The sequence below is a fragment of the Watersipora subatra genome, chromosome 8 (genome assembly GCF_963576615.1).
Source record: "Watersipora subatra chromosome 8, tzWatSuba1.1, whole genome shotgun sequence".
Lineage (NCBI taxonomy): Eukaryota > Metazoa > Bryozoa > Gymnolaemata > Cheilostomatida > Watersiporidae > Watersipora > Watersipora subatra.
In genome coordinates, this window is record NC_088715.1 from 23,760,950 (window position 1) to 23,786,441 (window position 25,492).

Here is a 25,492-nt window from a genome sequence, read left to right on the forward strand (position 1 = left end):
TATACCTTCATATTCAAACGTCCATTCATTGTCAGGGCAGCTTCTTTTACCAGGTATCATTGTCACAGCTGATCTGTTGGCAGCATAACAGAGAGCGCAAGGAGCATTCTGTTTGTAATCAGCATCGCTGAATACACCAAAATTGTTAGTTTCGTACTCGGCGCCTGCCAGAAATCCAGGCCATGAAATGGCTGTGCTATGGCTGTTATACTCAGGGTCAGTCACCATGCACTGGAAGTTAACTCCTCCTCCAGGCTGGTCTTGACGTGATACTGCTGTTAAACCTGTCATTACAAATAAACAATTAAAGTTGATATGACTTAACTATAAGAAAAACTACTATTCTGTGTAAATTGATTATATAGATTCTTGAAACTGCACAATATATGAATTCATAAAATTACAGCTCAGCAGTATAATTTGTACCAAAAATTCAACTCTGCCACTGTTCAAAAGATTTGGTTTCTCTGACATATGACCCATTAAAATCTGATTTTTAGAAAATAATTTTTCCTAAAATGTTTGGAATAAAAGTAATAATTAAAATTATTGAATAATATATATAAAATATAAAAATATATCAATTTTACAAAAGAATATTAGATAAATGTACAACGTTGCCTGGGTAATAAAAAGTCTTTACGGAGACTTTCAAACTTCCGATCATGAGAAAAGTGTTTTTGTGCAGTTCAAATAAATTAGGAGAAAAATAAACAATGAGAACATGGAAGTGTGTATATAAAAAAAGCTACTGTTGCAGCCGAGGCTCATGGTATTCAAAGTTTTGATGGACGATACTGGTACCTCTTGATACTGGTACAAATGGGAAAATGAGATATCAAACTTTTATTGTCTGATACTTTGTCTGACTGCATGGAGAGAGAATGCAGAGGCAATTTTTACTCTCGATAATACAATTGTCGATTTTGAAAAAATTTAGCTTGTGCATATTTACCGAAACTAAAATATGAGTGAAATGGCTCATTAAAAAAATTGGTAATGGTAAAAAAATAGCATTCAAAAAATAGTAAAAAAAATTACCAACGCAAAAGGTGATATTAATTAGTAATAATAGGTGCACATTTGGAGTAAGAAATTGTGAAAAGGGTATATAGTATATGGTAAGAGTAATGGGAATGATGAGGTTTAGCCTTGCGGTTATGCATGGTATAGTAGACTTACAGTTAGAATGTCGCAAGTTCAAATCCAGTACGAAGGTGATTTCTCATTGCTAAAGCTTTATTGTTGTAACTGGACAGACGAACCACAGGCAAACAAACTTTGAGATTTATATACAATTATAGTACATAAATATTATTTTTAAAAACACAAATAATTATTATAAAATAGATGTGTTAAAAATTCACAACTTGTTCACACAAAAATATTACTAGAAATTCCACTGTCATACAGCCCACGACCAAAGAGATGGCCAGAGATATTGGCAAAAAAATAAAGGGTACTGATGGTTGAGAAATGCAATATTAGCAATCAAATGGCTCTGCAGTGCAATAGGATAACTGCAATGGTAGCTGTAATGTACTGGGTGTGGGTGTTATTATATACAACAATAAGCAATAATGAATGGAAAAGATGTTTATATTTTCCCCCTGCAACAGGAGAAATGCAATATTGGCCAATATTAAAAGTAAAATGCACTGATATTCTTAGAATAATCAATTTTATTAATATAGTAATAATAGAAAACCAATACAAAATTTTGTTTACATTTCAAAACGTCATAGGTAGCAATATTGAGAAGTTGTGGTATTTATATAGGTTTTTAGAAAATTTATTTAAAAAGTGTTTGGTCATGACAAACAACAACAATGAAAGGAAAATATTACACGTTTATATCTCTCCCTTGCAATAGGAGAAATGCAATGATGGCCAATATTATAAGTAAAATGCACTGATATTATTAAAATAACCAATATTGTTAATATAGTAATACAGCAATAATAGAAAACCTATGAGCGTTCATGCGTCTCGAAGATTTCTGCAAACTGCAGCAAAATAAAAGCTGTTATAAAAGTGTTATAAAGCTGTAGGCCTAATTTACTGTAATGTATGTAATTCAACAACAATAAAGAAATATGTTTATTATAACTTTGAAATGCAAAATTAGAAGTAAAATGGCAAGCTACTGTGTACTATACACAGTTTGAAAGTTGGTTGCGTTGAATGTAGAATGGTTTTGATGAGCGATCTTTAACAGAAAGCGGGTAGGAGCATTCACGCGTATAAAAATGTAGCAAAATAAAAAATGTTCTCGTCATGAAGGGGCGTTGTAGTTCGGCCCTATCTTGTACATATGTTGTAAAGAATTTCGGCTAACGTTTCAAATAATGAAACCTTCGGTGATTGGACAAAAAACACAGGCTGATAAACTGTGTACCACAATTTCGTACCTGTAAATCGGTCTACGCCTCAAACGGTCTACGTTTATTACAGAAACCTTCGAATAAATTCGAATACAAGTACAAAAGGCCATAGACTGATGAAATGAGGACGGTTTTCTCGTGAAATGCGCACTGCTAAATAGTTCTACAATCGGTCGCACGGCTTTATTGGCGTTTCAATTTTCGGTCTTAACTTTTATTAAACCGAGCTTTTCAAGCTTTTTGTGGCAATTTTCGTTCAAATTAATCTGTCTATTTGTGTATAATCCGATCAGATGGGTAAGTTTTAAATTAATACCGACGGTTTACAAAGACTTGGTAACATATTTAAATAGGTTTAAATGTGTTTTGTATCGTTATTATACTTTAACGACTTTACATTCCGATGCTTAAATTTTTCGATGAAATTTCTTGACGAGGGTTCGTCTCATTGTTGATGAATAATTTTCGTAAGTTGTGTGCACATGCATTTATCATAAAAACTCCCACACTTCCGCTCCGCTCGTGTGGTCGTGGGACAATAATGGTCAGTTTTAGGCTATGCTGTTGCTGCTAAGTTTTTTAAGGGCAAATAACATTTTCATAGTTTTCATAAAGAATTTTCATTAAATGGTTTAATAACAAAAAAATATTCCCCACTTGACATGATATGCATCAAAAACGTGTGGTCCTCTTAATATGCATTACCTGTTTTTATTATTACGAAATTAAAAAACCAACTCAAATAGGAGTTTGACCACAAATTACTCTACGAACCAACAAGCGTAGTGTGCTGAACAAATTATGCGACGCAGCAGTTAAACCTAAATTTAGTAATTATGTAATCCTGTAGCAGAAAAAATTTTGGTTTTTTTCATTGATGTGAGCTTTATATTAGAAACACCTTAAGCAGCTTGTACCCCTTTTTCTTTTTCAGCAAACTTAACTTACATGTGTGGCCGAAAACTTCATCTTAAGGTGACACTTAATCAGCTTATAGGGCAGCTGTAGCCGAGTAGTCCAGAATTCCTGACAGGTAAGCAACAGGATAAAGCTATTGCTTTTCGGTCAGCAAGCAATTTTTTGGAAATTGAGCAAAGGTTCAATTTCAAATTAAAGGCCACTGATGATGACATGCATGATATCCAACTTTAACTTACTCTCTGCAACTGAACATGTCTCAAGTAAATGAGGTTTCCTAGCCACTAAACTAAGAGATATATCCAACATCACAGAGCCATTGTTTGCGCAGCAACACTCTTAAAAACTGTGCAGACAGCCTCTGTTTGCAGTAAGCTAAGTAAGTATCACTCTCAATTTTCAAACGATTGCTCACACCTAATCAACTTTTAGAATGAAATCTTCGAAAAATGTTTAATTTAGATAGTAACAAACATTTAGAACTAAGAATTTACCACTACATGTAGCAAGAACCAAAACATGCTAGAGTTAGATGCATTTATCAAATACTGCAGTTAGATTAAATGCTAGCGGTTTTAAAACCTTTTGGATCTTCAATAAGCTTTAAATATAGTTGTAATACCTTCATATACAAGCACAGAATCAGACCCGCATATGCTCCGTCCCCACCGTGTATAGACCACGCCTCCTCCTCTCCCTCCTGTTTCTCCTTTCATTCCTGGTTCACCTACAGATTCATCAGGACTATCAACTCTAGAAAAACCAAAGAACTCTCACATGTGTGAGCTATATTTAGATAGAAATTTTGAAGTACATATGATAGTAACTTGGAAAATTAACTTTTGACAAATATTTGTTTTTGAATAAGGGAGTCTGGAGCAAGCATAATTTTATTTATGAAGTATGCAGTTTTTTGCTCAAAATTTACTTAAATTATGGAACAACAATATACTCTAAATCAACAAACCTCACCTTGTCTTATATTATTCTACCGGAACGTCTGGCGTTGCACGATTATTAAAGAACATGGTGTTATAACACTGTGGTTATAAGCAGTGGCAAGTGATGTAGTTGCCTGCCACTTGCTATCAGCCTGGCACATTGTGTCAATGGCTAATTTGAGCAAGCTAGTCTTTGTATTGCTGAACTTGATAATAAAAGCCGTGATAGCAAGCTTTAGTGATGTCACGCTGTAACATAATTCAGAGTCGCTATGCGTATTTTAATCTAGATAACCACTCAGATCACCTAATGATTCCAATGCCTCTTGCGTAGCTCCATTGGTAAGCTTATTACCTGGTGAAAGGGAAGTTCTGAGATTAAATCTTCTGTGATACAAATTCTTCATTATTAACTACTCATCGCTATATCTGGACAGCCCGAATCACAGATGACATGCAAACACTGAGACTTATACCATAGATAAATATACATGTAAGATATATAAGATATACATATATAAGACAGATGTATATATAAGATATATATATATAGTATATATAAGATATATATATAAGATATCTATAAGATATATATATATATATATAGAATAGGCTATATATAAGATATATATATCCTATATATAAGATATATATATCCTATATATAAGATATATATATAAGATATATATAAGATATATACATATATATATATATATATATATATATATATATATATATATATATATATATATATATATATATATATATATATATATATATATATAAGATATATATTAGTTTAAAGAAACAGTTTGTTATAATGACTAGCGCCATGAGAGGCCATCAGGTGTAATAACTATAAGCACAATTATTCGGTAACGCAATTGAGTCGCCGATTGGTGCAGTTGTTAGAGTTAAAATGCCGAATGTTCTGAGTTCAAATCCTATCAAATGAAATATTTTTGAAAACTTCAACAGTGACTTCAGATGGGTAAATAGATTTATATGTTATCAATATATTTATATTGATAACCAGTTCTCTTATGTAACAAAGTATTTTAGCACATTTCATTTAAATTTTTAAACAGGAAAATTATTTTTTAATGAGTGCATTAACATGCTTGAGTTTAATAATTATATTATTATATACTATTAGCTTTATACCATATACTGTTATTAAATACTATATATTATTACATACATTATATATACTATGTATAATATATATGCTGCAACCGTACAATATTTAAATATACTTTACAAAATTCAATAATGTACTATATATTATTATATGCATTATACATACTATGTATAATACACATGCTGCGCAAATACTATATTTATATATATATTTATCTATTATAATACACAATAATGTAATTTATATTATACATTATATATATACATGTGTATTCATATTTTCAACCCTTTTCGTCATCCCTACCTGGAATCCCATCTTTACCATCTATTCCATCTCTTCCAGGCAAACCATCATCTCCTTTTTCCCCATCTCTTCCATCAACACCATCTCTGCCATCAACACCATCTCTTCCATCAGTACCATCTTTACCATCTCTTCCAGCTACGCCTGGTATGCCAGGAAGCTCTGGCAGTCTTGCTAAAACAATAAAATTTGATGACTTTTCCAATTTGAGCCTTTTGCCCCTGCGGCATTTATTTTTTTCAGATGATGCTGCCACGTACAGATATTAAACGACTAATGCTAAAAAAAAGCTAGAGTGAACAGCATGCTAACATTATGCTGCAAGAAACAAATTCTGGCTAATGTTGTCTGCTGTGGTTAAACAAACTTTCTTTTTAACGCTCTGCCATTTACATAAATTTTCAGTTGGTACTTGATTGTAATGCTTGTTGTGAAACGGTTGCCGTGGCAACTCAAAAGCAAATGTGTGGGAAGAACTACAGGGTCAGTTGGCTAGAATGGGAATGGCTTGAAATGCTACAACTTGCATAGCCTCTTAAAGACCAAACTTGCAATCTTCAAGAACAGAGCCTCAAGCTTGCTGGCTTGGAACTGAGGCATGCTCGTTCCACAAGCAATGGAAAGTGGTCACGTAATAGCAGTAAACTAACTTTTTCCTCGTCAATTTGATTGCATTCACGTAAAATATAGTCAAATTTAGTTTAGTTATATAGAATGCAAATATGGATACTCTGGTAGTTTTAATACTTATGGGCGGATGCCAAATTGATCAGAAACAGTTTAGTAACTACCCTAGGACACTTATCTTTCGCTAGTATTTAGTTTCGTGAGTAGCATACAGAGTAAAATTTTGCTGCAACTTAATTTCGCAGCTCTGATGAGTGCGAAAATATAGTGATGTGAAAATAAATGCAGTGGAACAAACATAATTAGATCCCTCAGGTTCAGTTCACCGATAAGAAAAAACATTCAATTTGGGACTAGTTTGTAATTGTGAACCGCAGGTAGAATGGTGTGGACGAGATCGATAATGGAATTTGATCGCTTGCTGCCATTTGTTTCTTGGACTATCAATGAACAAAGCTATTTAATTTCTCATTTTCGCTCGTTCGTTATGATAGTTTAGTTTCGCACATGAAACTTCCGTGACAGGATGACTCCGCGAAAACGCTAAAGTTAGATGAGGTGAAGGCATAAGTGTCCCAGGGTACGTAGCCATGGAATACAACGTATTATTCATTAATGAGAGATAATTTTCCTGTCTTTGTTGTCTCGTCCATTTAACGGAAATTGGACTAACTTTGAAAAGACTTGACTTACTGCATAATCTATTTAAGCCATGCATACTGCACATCATTAGAAAGCTGAGAATCAAATACTTCTAATGAAATTAAAACTTTTAACAATGAAACCATTTTCATTGAAGAATTGGCCTCAGAGATTGACTCTAAAGTTTTCTATAAAAAAATTTCAAGTTTTACATGCCTTCCATAAACTGTTGAGGTAGTTTTGTTTTAGGTAGATGTTATTAAAAAATATAAAACCTTTTGAGGATACATTTGATATATATATTGTCTGGCCTGGGGGACATAGAGTGGCGGCAAAAAAGCAAAAACCTAATTGATGTCACAAAATGATGCAGGGTGTTAACAATTTTGGCCACGACTTTATATTATGCCCAAACCAATATAGGTTATTATAGTTAACAGCTTTCTTTCTCATTTATTTCAGTGCCTTTTTCAGAAACCAGAGGTTATCTCCCCATACAAAGCATTTTATGACACATCAAGTTTTACAACTAATCAGCTTAACAGAAAATAAGATATTTTGAGGCAAAACGGAGATCTCCCATGTGCGGTGCTTTTTAAACAGTGGGTTACGCCCCAACCCGCCAACCTCCTAACTTCCAATCACTTCCGTAACAAGGAGGCGTGAGTAGTATATAGAGAGCAGATCTACACATAAAAGTGATGGATCCAGCGGGGGGATAGAAAAAGGGGGTTGTGAATTAAATTGGCTAGGGGTGTAGATTGAATCGTGTGGAGTTGAATGAGATGTTGGGGTTTGGGGGGAAATTGTGGTGTAGAGTAGGGGGTTGAATTCGAAGGGTTACGGATCCGCTCCTGGCGTAATCGGCGGATTATCTGTGGATGAGTCATCGGATTAGCGGGGGATGAGTCATCCGATTGAACGCGGATTATCGCGGGATTAGTCGGGGGAATCGTCGCGGATTAGTCGGGCGAATCGTCGCCGATTATCGGTGGAATAGTGGGGGTGAATATCTGGGACATCGAGGGCTGGATGGTTTTCCGGAGTGGATCTCGCGGATTATCGAGGAGAGCGAGAGATTACCTAGCGGATGAGTGAGGGGGTTAATATCTGGGACACCGAGGGGCTGATTTTTCGGAGATTGTTATATATTTGAAACATGGAATATATATGAGAAAGTGTTTATGTGCAAAGTGGAGAATGTTATATATTTGAGAACGTTGAATATATATGAGAAAGTGTTTATGTACAAAGTTATTTTTTTTGAAGATTTGATGTTTTTGTAATGTTGAAGCTCTTGAATGGTTAAGAATTTTAAGGATTTTTTTTTATTTTCGGTTTTTCATATATGTTGAATGAAAGATCAGTTTTATTACAAAATTATTCACTTTAAAAGATATATTTATATGTATTATTCATTATTCCCATCATCATTTCGTTTCAATAAAAATAAAATAGTTTATGTTTAACTTGAAATATATGAAATGTACAAGTAGATAAGTCACAATAAAGATAATATAGTATAAATGAAACGTTGAATATATATAAGAAAATGTTCATGTACATTCTTTAAAACGAAGTGTACAAGTAGATAAGTCAGAATAAAGATAATATAGTATAAATGAAACATTGAATATATATAAGAAAATGATCATGTACATTCTTTAAAACGAAGTTTGTATCGAGTTGTTCATCAATCACTCATCGTCATCGGAAATAAGTGAGATAGAAGGATCCTTTTTGCATTGTACCGAACTCTTGTAAAATCTGCTTGCTTCTTCATGTCCCATGACTACTACATCGTAGTATTCGCGAGTATTGTGAGATGTTACTAGCCCCTTGTATATAATGATACCCGGACAATTTTCTTTCAACGAAAGGGCACATCTCGAAGGCATCGTTAAAGTTCCTTGAACTTCCTCTCCATCAACTTTGGTTGAAAATGCTACAGTTGGTACCACATCCACATTGCCTTCACCATCTTTGTATTCACTTGCTCCAACATTGTGATAGTGGAAAATAGATGGTGCTTTGAACTCCTTGAGATGACGAATCTCGAAATGTTGTATAAGTTTTTCAAGTTTCTTCGATCTCAGATTGGCTAGAGTACGTTTCATGTCTGAGGGAGTTGAGGTTCCTTCTGTTACTCTTCTTAAATCATGGTAACTTCCCTGTCCATTAGCCTTAGGTTTTAATCCAAGATATACCATAATACTTGGATAAGACAGCGATCCATCCAGAAATCGTTTTGGAGCAAATACAGCAGTAGATTTACTAATCCCATTTTCCACATAGTTGAAGTGAATAATACAGCACGCTCCATGGATCGAATGAGCTTCTTCCGTTTTTGTCACCTCCATAATCAATCCTATTGAAAGATCTGACATTCTCTGCAGTGATTTTGCTTCCATTAAAGTAGCCTTACTTAATGTTCTTAACTTGTCTGCCACATCTTTTACCCTTTGCTCCAAATTCGTTTCGATTTGGTTGGATTTCTTCTTCTTCGTTGAAGGAGCCGTGTTAGAAAGAGTTACAGGTGAAATTCTCTTTTTCGTCATCTTCACTGAACTATTCGATCCAGGTTTTATCACTCCAGATTGAGTATTATCCTCCATAGTTGTGTAGTGTGTTAATTCTCTGAGTTTGAATGAAGAACTGATATCGTTTTAGTAAAATTCTGCTGGTTATATACAATTCTCCTCATCAAATGATTAATGAGTTTTGATAAATTTAGTTGCATCATCCATAATATCAGAAGACTTTTCGCGAAATTGAAAATCGCGAGATTCAATTTCGCGAAAGTTGACTATATAATATATATAATGTGTAATTTCGCGAAATCCAATTTCGCGAAATTCCCTTTTCGCGAAATTCAATTTCGCGAAAGTTGACTATATAATATATATAATGTGTAATTTCGCGAAATCCAATTTCGCGAAATTCACTTTTCGCGAAATTCAATTTCGCGAAAGTTGACTATATAATATATATAGTGTGTAATTTCGCGAAATCCAATTTCGCGAAATTCACTTTTCGCGAAATTCAATTTCGCGAAAGTTGACTATATAATATATATAATGTGTAATTTCGCGAAATCCAATTTCGCGAAATTCACTTTTCGCGAAATTCAATTTCGCGAAAGTTGACTATATAATATATATAATGTGTAATTTCGCGAAATCCAATTTCGCGAAATTCACTTTCGCAAAATCCAATTTCGCGAAAGTTGAGTGAGACAAGTTGGATTAGAAGTGATTTATAGTTTTTGTGCGGGTTCCACCTCCTTGAACTTGACTAGTATAAATACAGCCAAGTTTGATGGACTCACCATTATCGAGAGTTTTTTTCGAACTATTTCTATACCTAACTGGATTATATATCTCACAAAAGTTTGGATTAATTCTACAATTTGGATATCTACGTATAATCTTCTCTCAGAACTTTGGATTATATTTCTCCGAACTAACTGGATTATATATCTCACAAAAGTTTGGATTAATTCTACAATTTGGATATCTACGTATAATCTTCTCTCAGAACTTTGGATTATATTTCTCCGAACTAACTGGATTATATATCGCACAAAAGTTTGGATTAATTCTACAATTTGGATATCTATGTATAATCTTCTCTCAGAATTTTGGATTATCTCTGTTTCACTGGATTATATTTCTCCGAACTAACTGGATTATATATCTCACAAAAGTTTGGATTAATTCTACAATTTGGATATCTATGTATAATCTTCTCTCAGAACTTTGGATTATCTCTGTTTCACTGGATTATATATCTCCGAAATTTGAATACATCAAGGAAATGTATCCGGCATCTTCCCATTCAGAAGGAGACTGGAGCAAATCTGATGAGGTGAGTTGATTTACAATAATTGGTGGAAAAATTTTTTAATGAATGAATAAATGTAGAGAGAATAGTAAAATGAGATTTTTAATTCTTGGCAGCTGGAAATCTTCCTCAAAGATGTTCAAGCTTTCACGAGAGCATAATTTAATTTCATCGGAAAATTCTGCTCCTTCCACTTCAATTGATAATAGAGAAAGAAGCAGAAGTAGGGAAAGAAGTGTATCATCCGTTTCAGCTAATAAATATATCTGCTTAGAATGTTCGACTTCATTTAACAAAAAATCAAACCTCAAAAGACATGTTAAACACATTCATCTCCAATCGAATGAAAGTTCAGAATCGTTTACAACATCAACTAATGATTCTTCGGAACAATATCACGAATATGTTGATGATGATGATGCCTCGATTATTATACAAGTTTCCAATCCCCCTTTCATTTTCGAAAAAGTAAAGATTGTTTCTCATCATTCTTCATTTCGTTCTGCTTCAACTCAAATTGGAAGAGGAGATCTTAGTCGATCTAAGATAACAGTAACTCCTATTACTCGAAATCTTGCTGATGATGAATCCGATGAATCAGATGTATCAGAAGAAGAAAATACAAATGAAATCGAAGAAAATAGATATTTATCTGATCAACCTACAAATCAAATCGAAAGAAACGAAAATGAAGTGGACGCTGATGATGACAATTTAGTTGGTATTAATGATAGAGTCGAGCCCATCGTTCCTATCGAAAATGAAAGAGAACAAGATAATCAGGATATCATTCCTGTTAATGATGATGAGGAATGGGATGAGTTAATAAGAAGATATTGGAATGCTATGAAAACAAAAAGACGACGAGGAAGAGTTGTTGAAACGTTAAACGTAAATTTATGGAATGGAAATATTCCTCAAGCAGAACTTCCAACTCCAAACCATTCGGAAAGAATATGGAACGAGATGTTGACAACTTGGAATGGGTTACAAACAAGAGCTAAGTTAAATTGTAGTGTGGGATGCATTCTTGAACATAAAACTTCAGGAGAATTAAGATATTTTCATGCTTCATCGAATAATGCTACAATTTTCAAAAAAGCAAAACTGATTACAACAAGACAGGAACTACAGAATTTCTTTGAAGAATTGACAAGACAAGATCTTGCTGCTATAGCGATTCGAGAACGCCCGAATACAGCTTGGAAATTGAATGTAATTACCAATATTTCATTCTATTTCTATAAATTGATTGGAATGGGGCAAATAGGAATGGCTTCAGATCTTCCGACTCACATTCTTAACAATCGACATGTAATCACTATGCATAACATTCCTCATAGCTGCACTCCTTACACAGACAATCTCTGTTTCTTCAGATGTTTAGCATTGAAGGAAATGTGTAAGTGTTCAAACCGATGTAGTTGCACCAGACAAAGACCAAAACAGCTACTTGTGAAGGTGCTATTTCAAAAGTACTCGAATCACATTTCTTCTTCCTCATCCAACAAAGTTCTGATGAATAATTTTCCTGGAATTGAGTTAGGAGACTTAATTTCTCTTGAGAAATGTTTTGACCTCCGTATAACCGTATTTTCTCTGAATGCTGATGAAACCTCAACATTCATCTGGACATCGTCCCAAAAAGAGGGAAAGGAACTCTTCCTCGATTTGCAGAACTCTCATTTCAGTTTCATCAAGGATGTTAATGCTTATACTAAAGGGTTTAGTTGTCCTTCCTGTGAAGTGAGCTTTACAAAAAGAGGAAATTTCAATAGACATAAATGTAGTCAAGAAGTAGTAACAAACTTCATCTTCGAAGGAGGAAAGTTTAAGGCAACACCTACAATTTTCGAACAACTGAAACGAGAGATAGGAATATCCGTGGCTGAGGAAGATACTTATTATCCTTTTTTAATCACCTATGATATCGAGTGTTATCTTCCAAAATCCGACCTTCCACCAAATTCCAATTCGGTTACATTCACATCGAGACACGAATTGATGAGTATATCAGTTTGTTCAAATGTACCCGGATTTAAGGATCCAAAGTGTTTTGTAAGTGAGGGAGATACTGATTCTTGTATATCTTCTTTTGTTCAGTATATTTCCCAAATTGCTGATGAAGCCCGGGATATCCTTGAAAAAAAACTTTACTACATTAGACAGTTGATGAAGGCAAAAGCTGAAAAGCAAGGCAAAGTTGAAGAAAGATTTAAATCCTGCAAATTTTCCAATCCTCGAGTATACCATTCAAGAGAGGAATTTTGTCATTTATTTAATCGTTTCGACAAATTCATCTCATGTATTCCGATTCTAGGATTTGATTCACAAAACTACGACCTGAATGTGATGAAAGGACCTCTACTTCGATGTCTTCAAGACACAGAAGACGAAGATTTTGATTTTGTAGTGAAAAGAACAAACAAGATGAGCTGTATTCAATCAAGAAGATTCAAATTCTTGGATATTTCCAACTTCATTGCTCCAGGATTTTCCTATGCAAAGTATCTCAAAGCTTTCAAATGCTCTCAACAAAAAGGATTCTATCCTTATGAATATATGGATGATCTTGAGAAGTTGAAACAACCGTTTCTACCAGCTAAAGAATGCTTTTACAGTTCTTTGAGAGATGAACATATTTCGGATGCTGATTATGAAATCTGTTTAAACATTTGGAAACAAGAGAAGATGAAAACGTTAAAAGATTTTCTAGTATGGTACAACAATCTCGATGCAGTACCATTTGTTGAAGCTGTAGAAAAACAAAAAGAAGTTTACAGAACCATGGGAATCGATATGTTGAAAGATGCCATTTCACTTCCTGGATTGGCAGTAAATTGGATGTTGAAACTTTCAGATTCACCTCCTCATCCTATGAGTTCTCATCATCAGACAATCTCATCACATCATTTCAAAGCTTGTCAACCTGTCTGTCTGATCAAGGAAAGTGATAAAGATATTTACTTTACTATCAAGGACAATATCGTAGGTGAACCTAGCATTGTTTTTCACAGACTTCATGAGTCGAAGAAAACACTGATTCGAGAAAGAAAGTTTGGAAAGGAATCCAAACTTTGTGAACTTATTCTAGGAGTTGATGCAAATGCATTATATTTGTGAAGTATGATGCAAGAAATGCCTACTGGAAACCCTAGAATAAGACGATCCGAAAATGGATTTGCATACACTCATTCTCGAAAAAATAGCATGGCTGCTCATGGATGGTTACAATTTTTGACTTGGAAGGACAATATTCAAATCTTACATGAAAACAACGATAAAGAATTTAGAATTGGACAACATAATCTTCCTGTTGATGGATATTGTGAAGAATCGAATACAGTGTTTCAATTTCATGGATGTTTCTGGCATGGACATAACTGTAACAAGACCAAAGGAATAAGTATACATCCATATAAGAATCGACCCATGAGTGAAGTTCTGGAGGAAACGATAAAGAAGGAAGAATATGTTAAAGAACTTGGATATCGTTTAGTAAGAATCTGGGAGTGTGAATGGAACAAGATGATTGAGGATAACACCGAGATTAAGAACTTTATTAGTATCTTCAACGAAGAGTTTTATCCTTCCAATTCCTTTGCCACCGAGGATGAGATTATTCAGCAGATTATAAAAGGGGAGATATATGGATTCATTGAATGCGATATATCTGTTCCTGAAAACTTATACGAAAAGTTTTCAGAAATGAGCCCCATTTTCAAGAATACATCTTTGAATAGAAATCATCTTAGTGAAAGTATGAAAGAATTTGCTGAAAAGGAAGGAATGCTACCTCAAGAACAACGAACTTTGGTGGGGAGTATGTTTGGAGAAAAAATTTTACTACTCACCACTTTAGCAAAATGGTATCTTAATCATGGATTGATTATAACCAAAATATATCAAGTCATAGAATACATCCCTAGAAGAGTTTTCCAGTCATTTGGAGAATCTGTCTCAAATGCTAGAAGAGCTGGTGACAAAGATCCTGACCAAGAGTTGATAGCCACAACCAATAAACTCATTGGAAATTCATCGTACGGGAAAACAATCACTGAGAAATTAAAACATCGAAATGTCAAGTATATTCAAGGAGATTATGAAGCATCCTTGAGAATACGATCACACAGATTTGAATCTTTGGAGGAAATCGTTGATAGCTTCTATGAGTTGACTCAACACAAGCCTTCGGTTAGTAGTATATATTTATTATCTTATTGATATAATTGAATCATAATGAAAAATTTACTTGAGCTAATATATGTAAAGGAATCTAATAGGACTGTATATATATTTATTCAGATGAAAATGGATATACCTGTACATATCGGATTCTCCATATTACAACTGGCTAAACTTCGGATGTTGGAGTTCTACTATGACTTCATGGATAGGTAAGTAATCTCATTTGTATCTTTTAGAAAAAAATATGTATAATGGAAAACATTTGAATGATAATTTTTGAAATGGGAGTATTATAATACTAAGATAACAAGAATTAAGGATTGAAATTTTTTTATTTTAGATACTTCGACAGAAAGGACTTCCAGTATGTGGCGATGGATACAGATAGTGCCTACATGGCTCTTTCAGCACCTATGGATAATATCGTTAGAAAAGAGATCGCTGATATATACTACAAAGAATATGGAAAATGGTTTCCTAGGATGTATTGCGATCGACACGCGGATGATTTCCAACTCTGTAAATCTGTTCCTACAAAGTTGTGGGAATTACAAAATTGTTGCAGAGAAGTATATCAATATGATATAAGGACTCCTGGTTTATTCAAAGTAGAATTTTCAGGACATGGAATAGTAGCCTTAAATTCTAAGACTTACTTTTGCTGGAATGATGAAACTCATTCTACAAAGCATAGCAGTAAAGGATTAAGTAAAACTACGAATAGTTTTACAAAAGACACTTTTTTAAAAGTATTACATTCAAGATCTCCCAAGGAAGGGGTAAACAAAGGTTTTGTAAAAAAAGACAATAGAGTGTTCTCATACACTCAACTTAGAACTGGATTAACATATTTTTATTCAAAAAGAAGAGTATGTAACGATGGAGTGAGCACAGAATATATTTTAGCATAATTTTTAGAAGTGAATTTGTTGTTAAGTATATATGATAGTAGAGTTTTGCTCCTCGATGTATTATTACTATAAAATTTTATTTTCTTCATTGGCTCTTCTTTTCGTATATACAATATCAATAATATATAACTAAGCTCATATAAATTCAATATACTATCCAATGTAAAATCATTTCGAATGTAGACTTTCTCATAGTAACATGACTCAAAACATTCTGATTAAAGATTTTGTTCCATTCGAGGTTGCAGAAATAATCCCAGATAACATCTTGGTTCATCTTGACAAAAATGAACAAATTCGTACACATCTTACCGAGGAATGTTTATACTACATTCTAGGAACAGCTGCTTTTAGAAAAGTTGTGTCATTGAAAAGATTAAAGTCCAACTGTGTCTGCAGTGCGTTGGAATGCAGGGAATGTTTGGAATCAACATTATGTGTAAAAGAAATATCGATAACACCCTCAGATTTGAAGATGACCTTTGAATGGGTTGATCTTGAAGCTACCATTCGAGAAGGTAAAATTGGAAAAGAGGTTGATTTAGAATGGATTAACAGATTTATCGCGACCGATTTTAAAACGATGGAAGAAACGATTTTTGAAACCGTGTTTTGGAATAGAATTCGGCACTACATGACTCATCCTACTCAACGTGATGAAACGAAACAACTGCTCTTCAGAAGACTCATTCATATAGCACAATTTCCATTAATCGGAGAAAACGTGGAAGAGGAAATCGAGCATGAAATTGATGATGTAATTATAGATGAAAAATCTGTTGGATGAAAATAAAAAAAAAGATTCGGAATGATATTAAGTCTACTCCTCTAGATTTCTCCACCATTCTTCAATTTAGCTCTGTTGGTGAAGGAACCAAAAAAAAAAAAAAAAACGAAGAAAACAGAAACAATGTCGGTTATATTTCTAGAGGAGTTTATTCCAGCTCATCTTAAGGATGGACAATTATCAAGAGTGGTTGTAAAGAAAAACACAAAAAAATTCATCAGAAGAGTTACTGAAGAAACTTTTTACTATGTTATCGGATTCTATATCTATAAACGTTTCGTAACATATTTAGAAAGTCGGTGTGGATGCTTCGAGGGAGCTCGAGGATGTCAATATTGTATTAGAATAATGCAAATACGATATGGAAATGAAGGATTGACTCGACAAGAACTTCATGAGACTTTTGCCGAACTCGATATTGGAATGTGTTTGGAATCTGCTCAAATCGGACCAAGGAGTGACAAAGTCCAACTATCATTATTATCCTCACTTGATTGGAACACACCTTCAAACATAATATTAACCGAAACAAGACTTTATCCATATTTGAGAGGAGAAACCAATGATCAACATGCTACAAATCGTTACTTCAGTGAACTCCTACATATCAATGGGAAGAATTGATAATCATCACAGTTAGACTTTGCATAATTCTTTATATTTAATCACTTTATATCCAAGAAGGATTGACTCATCAAATAGAATTGAATAACTTTTTTTTTGTATAGTATTTCAAGATAATTTTGAAGAATGAACTATATATATTATATTGACATACTTTTTTATGCATTTTCTTTGCCTACTTCAGTCAAGAGAGTAGTATTTTAAAAAGACACTATGACTATAATGAATTTGCACATTATAATATTTCTCATTTTACGCTTTACGGGAATAATAAATGGAAATCAAAGAATTCAATATGTTACCGATGCGAATAACTGCTTAAGCAGAACACTCAATGAATTTGAAGTTTCATTACTACTTCCATTCGAAGAAACTACTTTATATCACAAGAATAATGAAACATGCGGAAGAATATTTCCATTGGACTACATTCATTGTGGTTATCCATTACCAGGCAATCACAGATTTGCGTGTAAAGAACTACTAAATGAAGATGAAACAGATGGAAAAAACCTATACCTTAATCCTATAGTGTCAGCTTCATCTGAGCAAGTTCTAACATATTCTGAATGTGAATATTCAGTTCAAAATTCCACAATCGATATTCTAATTGATTTCAAATTATTCTACAGAAGAGAATTATGTGGATATAACTCTACTCTTTCAATGTTGCAATGTCCTCCAGGATCGAATTTTCAAGATATTGACTTTATCTGTAATCTTCAACCTATTTCAAATTCTACTACACCTAAAGATACCTTCATATATGATAATATTGGAAATAATGAAGGATTAGATTTGTTACTTCCTGTTCAGTTTCTCAATTCTTTGGGAAAATCAACTCTTATTTTAGTTCTTCGATGTGACACAGAAATTGATGAAAGATGTATTCCAAAACTTTCCTTTTTAAAACGAATGACAGAATGATTTTGAATTTTTTTGTAACATTTATAGTTTATATTTTACAATAAAAACTTATCTCTCATTCAACCAAATATATAACAATCTCCGGAAAATCAACCCCTCGGTGTCCCAGATATTAACCCCCTCACTCATCCGCTAGGTAATCTCTCGCTCTCCTCGATAATCCGCGAGATCCACTCCGGAAAACCATCCAGCCCTCGATGTCCCAGATATTCACCCCCACTATTCCACCGATAATCGGCGACGATTCGCCCGACTAATCCGCGACGATTCCCCCGACTAATCCCGCGATAATCCGCGTTCAATCGGATGACTCATCCCCCGCTAATCCGATGACTCATCCACAGATAATCCGCCGATTACGCCAGGAGCGGATCCGTAACCCCTCGAATTCAACCCCCTACTCAACACCACAATTTCCCCCCAAACCCCAACATCTCATTCAACTCCACACGATTCAATCTACACCCCTAGCCAATTTAATTCACAACCCCCTTTTTCTATCCCCCCGCTGGATCCGTCACTTTTATGTGTAGATCTGCTCTCTATATACTACTGGCGTGAGGCTCACTAAGGAAAGACAGTTTGACTCCAGGAAACATGTTTTTTCACTTTTTCATTTTTATAGCTTTAGAATAAAGCGCAGCCGCACCTTCACTACAATAAATGGTAGTAGGGCTCTCAATGCTACGTAGTGGAAATGTTTTGTTAACATTTTTAAATCTTTACTGTTACAGTTATTGAGGGTATTCTTTATTGTAAGTTGGTCCATATTTTTTCCTTTTTTATCTTTAACGTTATTAAAATACATTAATAAAATTATTTAAATTAAATATCTCTATAATAGTTTAATAATATTATCACTAATATTATTTAACTATTATAATAACATTTAACAGCATTATTATTAAAATAATAATACTATTAAATTAATTAATAAATATTAAAAAATATTTAATGTTTTTAACAAAAATATTAAAAGTATACAGAGGTGTTTTATAGACAAATGATGCTATTAATAGTGACAGCAGAAGGTGCGAGATATTTTTGTCTTCTTACATGGAGGGTGTGGTTGAACATTATTTAGAGCCACAGTATTTTGTGTCCAAGCTTTAAGCTAGCGCTGTTCACTTCAGTTCCATCCTGATAATGTGTGTGCAACCTTTCAGTACAGGAATGAACTCGGGTAAAAAATCAATTCTAGTCAACATGCTTCTTCAATTACTAAAACGTAAGAACTGGCTAGCTTTGTTAGTTCTTAAATTATAATTAGCGCTAAATTTGCAATCAGCACAAACTAAAAAACGTTAGTTGTTTTTACAAAAAGATGTATCATACTTAGTCATATTGCTAGAGCGCTTTAATTTGCTAAATAGTTTAATTTCTCTATTAAAGATGAACTTACACAAATTTTAGATTTGAATTGAAGTAAATTTTTAAATTTAATTTTAATTTAAATTAAAATTAAATTTAAACATAGATTTTATCAGAAAGTATTGGCGTTTCTTTATCATTTGTGAGTGCTTTTGATGTTTGAGGGGATTTGACTGTCAGGATGTTTCAAGATTAAAATCAACAAGACTTGATGCGGTTAAAATGCTCAGAAAAAAACGCATGAAAAGACATCCGCTAGCTGTTATTGTTGCAATAGTTGTTATTGACTATTGCGCTCACGTTAAAGTTTTACTCGCTTTCATTCTGTTGATTTCTTTGCAACTATAGTCGTTATAATTGCACTTTTGCATGATCTGAACTTTTTAACTGCGATGCATTTTTCTCGATTCTAATCTTGAAACACCCTGACAGTCAGATTATCTCAAAAATCAAAAATAATCACAGAAGTGCTAGAAAAATACTGATACTTTCTGATAAAATCAACTAAAACTTTGTGCAAGTTCACCTTTAACAAAAGTCCAAAGACCCCATGAGAAAATGTGATGAACTCTATTTAGGCTTTTAAGCTTTACTATAGTTTTTACTATAACAAGAATCGTGTCTTTCTGTTTATCCATCGGCCTTAAGTCATGGCTGAACATTGAGAAAAATATTATTTCACAGGAAACTCCGATTTGCCTCTTTTGACATAGCATCTCAGAACCCTACCATCAGTGCCAATCAACCACCCCATAGCAATAAAGAATAATTGTACTCCTAGCTAGTACACCTAGTGATACCTTATGGCATATGAAACTACCAGGTTACTAGTTGCTATGATACTGTTTCTCAGAAAACATGAATTCTTAAAGTTTGTCAAAGGTTAGGAAATTTTTTGAGGTATAGTAGTCTAGAGATCATAGATTGATACTTGCTAAGTTTTATCGTCTGTTATCATATAATAGAATTCAAATCAACCTAGAGGTTGTATTACAGCAGCCAGTGGTTAAAGCAACAGATTATGATTGGTCAGTGGTCTGAGTCACACAGACCATTGGTAGTGTGAAGAAGGCCATTCAACCACAATTGTTCCTGTGCCAAATCTAGTTGGGTTGTCGGCAACTAAGCCGGCTCCCCACATCGGCGCTCCAGCGTGAATGAGATAGATGGCTAGCAACTCAGCAGGACAAAACGAAACCTGACAAAGGGTGGAGTTGCCGCTCTGCAAGCCAATGGCTAACTAGCTAGAGATGGTGTCTTACTGAAACATTCAACCAAAGGCAATGGTAAGCTACTGTTGAAATCTGTCAAAAATGTCATGGTTATAAAAAAGAGGGAGAACTATGATCACATCTTCAGAGGACACACTACTTATAAATTACTATACTACTATTAATACTATACATACTACTACACATTATATTCATATTTGGATAAATCTAGAAAAAAAACATAAAAGCTAACATAAAATATGAAACAGTAGAGCTGACTTTTTCATTCACTTTTCTTACCTCGAGGCTGATAAAGACGGTTTCCTGCCAAGGCTTCCTCCACCTACAAAAATAGTTAATACAGAACTACAAGAAACAAAAGGTGCTAACATTTTTATAAACACAATATCTAAAGCTTTGAAGTTTGATTTTTTAGTGCTTATGTTTGTCATTGACTGTTACAAAGGCCTTAATTATGTGGATTGTTTTGATAAAGTTTTATTAAAAATAAAGTTTAATAGGTTCACTCGTATGTTTCGGTTGCAGGAGACCAATGAGTGTGTTCACAGAAAACTTGTACCAAACTTGTACCAACAAATCCATTGTAGATGGTCGAACTAACAAAAAAGTCTGCATAAATCTACATAAAATAACAAAAATTTCATCTTGCTGCACACACTGCATTGGGTACACAGCTTCAGATCAATAGGGTTATGTTATGGATATACATCTTTCACAATTCAGGATACCTGTATTAATGTTGGATGTAAAGATTCTTTTACTTTTAGAATAATACATTTCTAATTGCTCTAGCCGGATCTTATTGGTAAACACTTATTTTAACATGTCTCCTCTGCTTTCCTGATATCTTCTTCTCTTCTAATCATATATCTATTAGATTTATAAAGTAGTTATTGGTAAATTATTAAAAAATATTGTTTTTAAATAATCAGCTAAATTGTCTTCTATTGTACAGTTGTCCTTTAAGCCGAGCTTCATATCAAACTATTTACTCGATGTAACAATAACCAAAAAGCAAAACAGAAGCGATCAAGTTTGAAGGTTTAGAGAAGCGTTGTTTAAGGCTGGTTCACACTACATCGCTGTATGTTAGCATTTCCCTTTCGGTGTTCATCGTTGATTATGTGAACCATAAACCGATGGCATCGACAAAGCACCGCGTACACGTCAGGAAGGTTGGCAGCTGTCAAACTTTCCTGATATTTTGCCTTGTATCGACGACTGTTTCTACAATGTGAACCATTTGGGCGATGGTAATTTGCAGTTGCAGATAGCTTAATTTATTTATTTCCATTTATGATAGTTGCTGCGGGACCAGTATTTGATTCTATCATGCAAAAACAAAGAGGTTTTTTGCAAAAATTTAAAAAGAAAAGTGAGAACACTACATCACGGAGTATTTGCTGATGCAAACACAAATGGTTTCTGATAGTGTGAACATTTCTATCATCGATGATCACCGAAGTATTGCGGCATCCACACTGAGATATGGCGATATAGTGTGAACCAGCCTTTAGCAAAGTCTGAATTTGTCTTTTTTTCTAGACTTCATGAGACCGGCAGTGTAAGAACAATGGAACTATACATTCTATACCTAACAAATCAATAAGGCTGGTTCACACCATGTCACCGTATGTCTGGTTTGTCCTCTCCGTAATTATTCTTCGATTTTGTGCGCCATAAGGCGAAGGCATTGTCATAGCAACACGGATACTCAGATAAATTTTGCAGCTGCCAAGCTTTGCCAATAGTTAGCTAAGTATCCATGACAGCCTGTGCAATGTGTATAACTTCTGTGATAGTGATTGGCTGTCACGGATTGCTCGATACATATTTTATTTTATGACGATTGCGGCAAGATTAGTATTTCATTGTTTCCATGTCGGTATTGTAGAATGAGAATGGTATGTAATAGACATTTTGCTGGTATAAACGTGGATAGTTTTGTGTTAGTTTGAACATTGTTATTGCGAACAATCACCAAAGTATTGTGTGATTAACACAGACATACGACAATGTAGTATGAACCAGCCTTTAGCCTGCTGTGCTGAATATACCATTTTGTTTTGAAAATGTTGTATAATAATGATATAAAGAGTTCTGAATGGCATACGATGTCAACACCATTGCAGCGATCTTTAGTATATTATTTAGTATAATAATGGCTATGTCTGTAGCAATAGTTGAATCTAAGCAAAAGGGATTGAACCATCTGAGATTTCAATTCAAGATATTTTACTTGCTAGCCTGACACTTACACCATGGCTTATTGTCTGCCCTTCAGCAAATCAGAATAGTTGTGCACATATTTATTCTCTGTGATTTATCAGAACACTTAAACCAAGTGTAACACAAATTAGAGATGTGACAGTGTACATCTCTCCCAGCACTCCAGACTGCCGGGACACTAGTGTGATGATTTACCTAAGAATCTACATGCACAAATTAAGCGGCTTCAAACTAGATGAGCGAGATTTTTATCATTTTTATAGCATTCTCTTATTTATATAACACAATTTTTTACAATTCAAACTTCAATAAATTTTTTTGTATTTTGACAAAAATTCAAACTTGTTGAAATACTTTGTATCGTAGTAAGTTAGGTCTTGTTTATTTAGCTGTGACACTTGCGTCTCTAGCATACCCTGTATACCTTTCTGTTTTGCGCTTATTATGCACTTATCAGCACTCATAATGTACCCATTGCCTGCCCTGCCTGTATAACCATTGCAGTCGATTGTAGACAATATTTCAACAAATAAAGGTTCTTCTAATTAAAAAAAGAACATTTAGCAACTTATAATTTACTAGGTTTTGGGACCAGACACAAAAGTTCTTTTTAGCTAGTTTGGACTTTTACTGTCTATTACTACCATTTTTACTGTGAGTTAATAATACTGAGTGTTTTATGTTTGTTTGTAGGTGTTGGTTCCAGTAAGTGTTTCAGAGCAGGTTTTATTATTCACATGCGTATTCTACCACTCTTTAGCTAGCTCTGTAGCTCCTTCATGCTGAGAGCCACATAATGCGTATATAATGAGTATGTGATATTATTGCAAAATACCAGATAAACAGCAGTAATAACATTGGCCTCGCTTTGACTGCAGCATTTGTGAATAAAAACCCTGTCATATCTAGCAATACTGTGACACTGAGAAGCTACTATCATGGAATCTAGTAATACTAAGTAGAGTGTTCATAAGTACTTACATTTAGATAAGATCTAAATGTAAGTAATTATCATACTTTACAGTTTTAAATGCAGCATTTACTGCTAGCTAAAGGACTATATAAAATTACTGATGGCTCAGAAAAAGAAATTGATGGTGTTGTAAAGAAAGCATACAAGAAGTGCTCTAGTGTATAGAGACTTTCTCACATATCGTGTTGAGTGTAGGCGCAGAGCTGTTGCATCTTATTACAGACTGCAATATTGTTACATGTATAATACATATTATAACACTATTTCTGTAATAATCTTATTACAGCTGCTGATGCTTGAACAAAACTTCAGAGCCATTTTGAAATGAAAACTCCAGTCAACAAACTATTTTTAAATAAGCAGTTCTTTCAGTGCTCAATGTAGGAAGGTACACCTGTTGAGTAAGACATAAAACACATAAAGGACCCTTCTGATAAACTTTTAGCTGTTGATGCTGCCACTTCAGAAGAGGACCAAGTGGTTACTATGCTGGATAGGTTTGCCAAAGCTGTGCTAACCTTGTGACTGCTCTAGACATTTACTCTTTGACTCTTGAATTACTAAAGCAATAACTAACAATGAAGAACAGAACCGACGTGATAAACCGTCTGACAGTAGAACTGTTGCTTAACAACCTGATACTGCGTTGCTATCAAAAGCTTGGAGACCAAAGCTGTCAGTTATTTTTTGGAACTGTAATGGTAGTGGTCACATCAGTAAGAACTGTACCAAAAAGGGAAAGGAAGTATGCAACAGCATAAGGCTAATCAAACAAATTCTACAAAAGAGTCTCTAACTATGACACAGCATGCCTTCGTTTAAAAAGCAGCTCTGAATAAACATACAATGCATCTTGGGTTATAGATTCAGGTACCTCTTGACACATGAAACCACATAAAAGCCGGTTTCTGACTATGTAAAACTATCTGCTCTAGAAAAGTTTGGATTAGGTAATGGTCACAAACATGATACTGTAGGTGTTGGCACTGTTTGCATTACGCTGAGCTCAACCTGTAAAGTGAATCACATAGCCGCTATACATAATGTTCTGCATGTGCATGATCTAGCTTAAAATATTTTTTCAGTTAAATCTGCTACTGAGAAAGGAAAGGTAGTGCAGTTTGGTAACAAGAGGTGTTGGATAAATGATGCTAATCACAAAGTGAGTGCTACAGGACCTTTGAGGGAAAAACAAAACTGTGAATTACCACGTAGCCTAAGTGGTGGAGAAATTTCTTCAGTGGATATTGACACCTAGCATCAGTGGCTTGCTTATGCAAATGAATCAACTACCAGTGAATTGAACTCTAGCAATATAGATACTGAACAGAATTACAGTAGGCCTATATAATATAATATATATAGGCCTATATAATTACAGCAGCCTATACTTTATGCTAAAGCTTCTTCCTGTCAGAGTTGTGCACAAAGAAAAATGTCTTGTAATCATT

The 25,492-nt window shown here is 34.1% G+C and overlaps 1 protein-coding gene across 1 annotated transcript in view; it reads right to left on the reverse strand.

The window, feature by feature from the left end:
- LOC137402009 (short-chain collagen C4-like) overlaps nucleotides 1-25,492 on the reverse strand; it is a 31,534-nt gene that overhangs the window by 1,019 nt on the left and 5,023 nt on the right. Inside the window, exons 3-6 of the mRNA XM_068088477.1 lie at nucleotides 21,119-21,161; nucleotides 5,688-5,861; nucleotides 3,925-4,029; nucleotides 6-284 (exon numbers count right to left, since the gene is read on the reverse strand). Of these exons, the coding sequence (XP_067944578.1) occupies nucleotides 6-284; nucleotides 3,925-4,029; nucleotides 5,688-5,861; nucleotides 21,119-21,161 (601 nt within the window). The remainder of the gene's footprint in view (nucleotides 1-5; nucleotides 285-3,924; nucleotides 4,030-5,687; nucleotides 5,862-21,118; nucleotides 21,162-25,492) is intronic.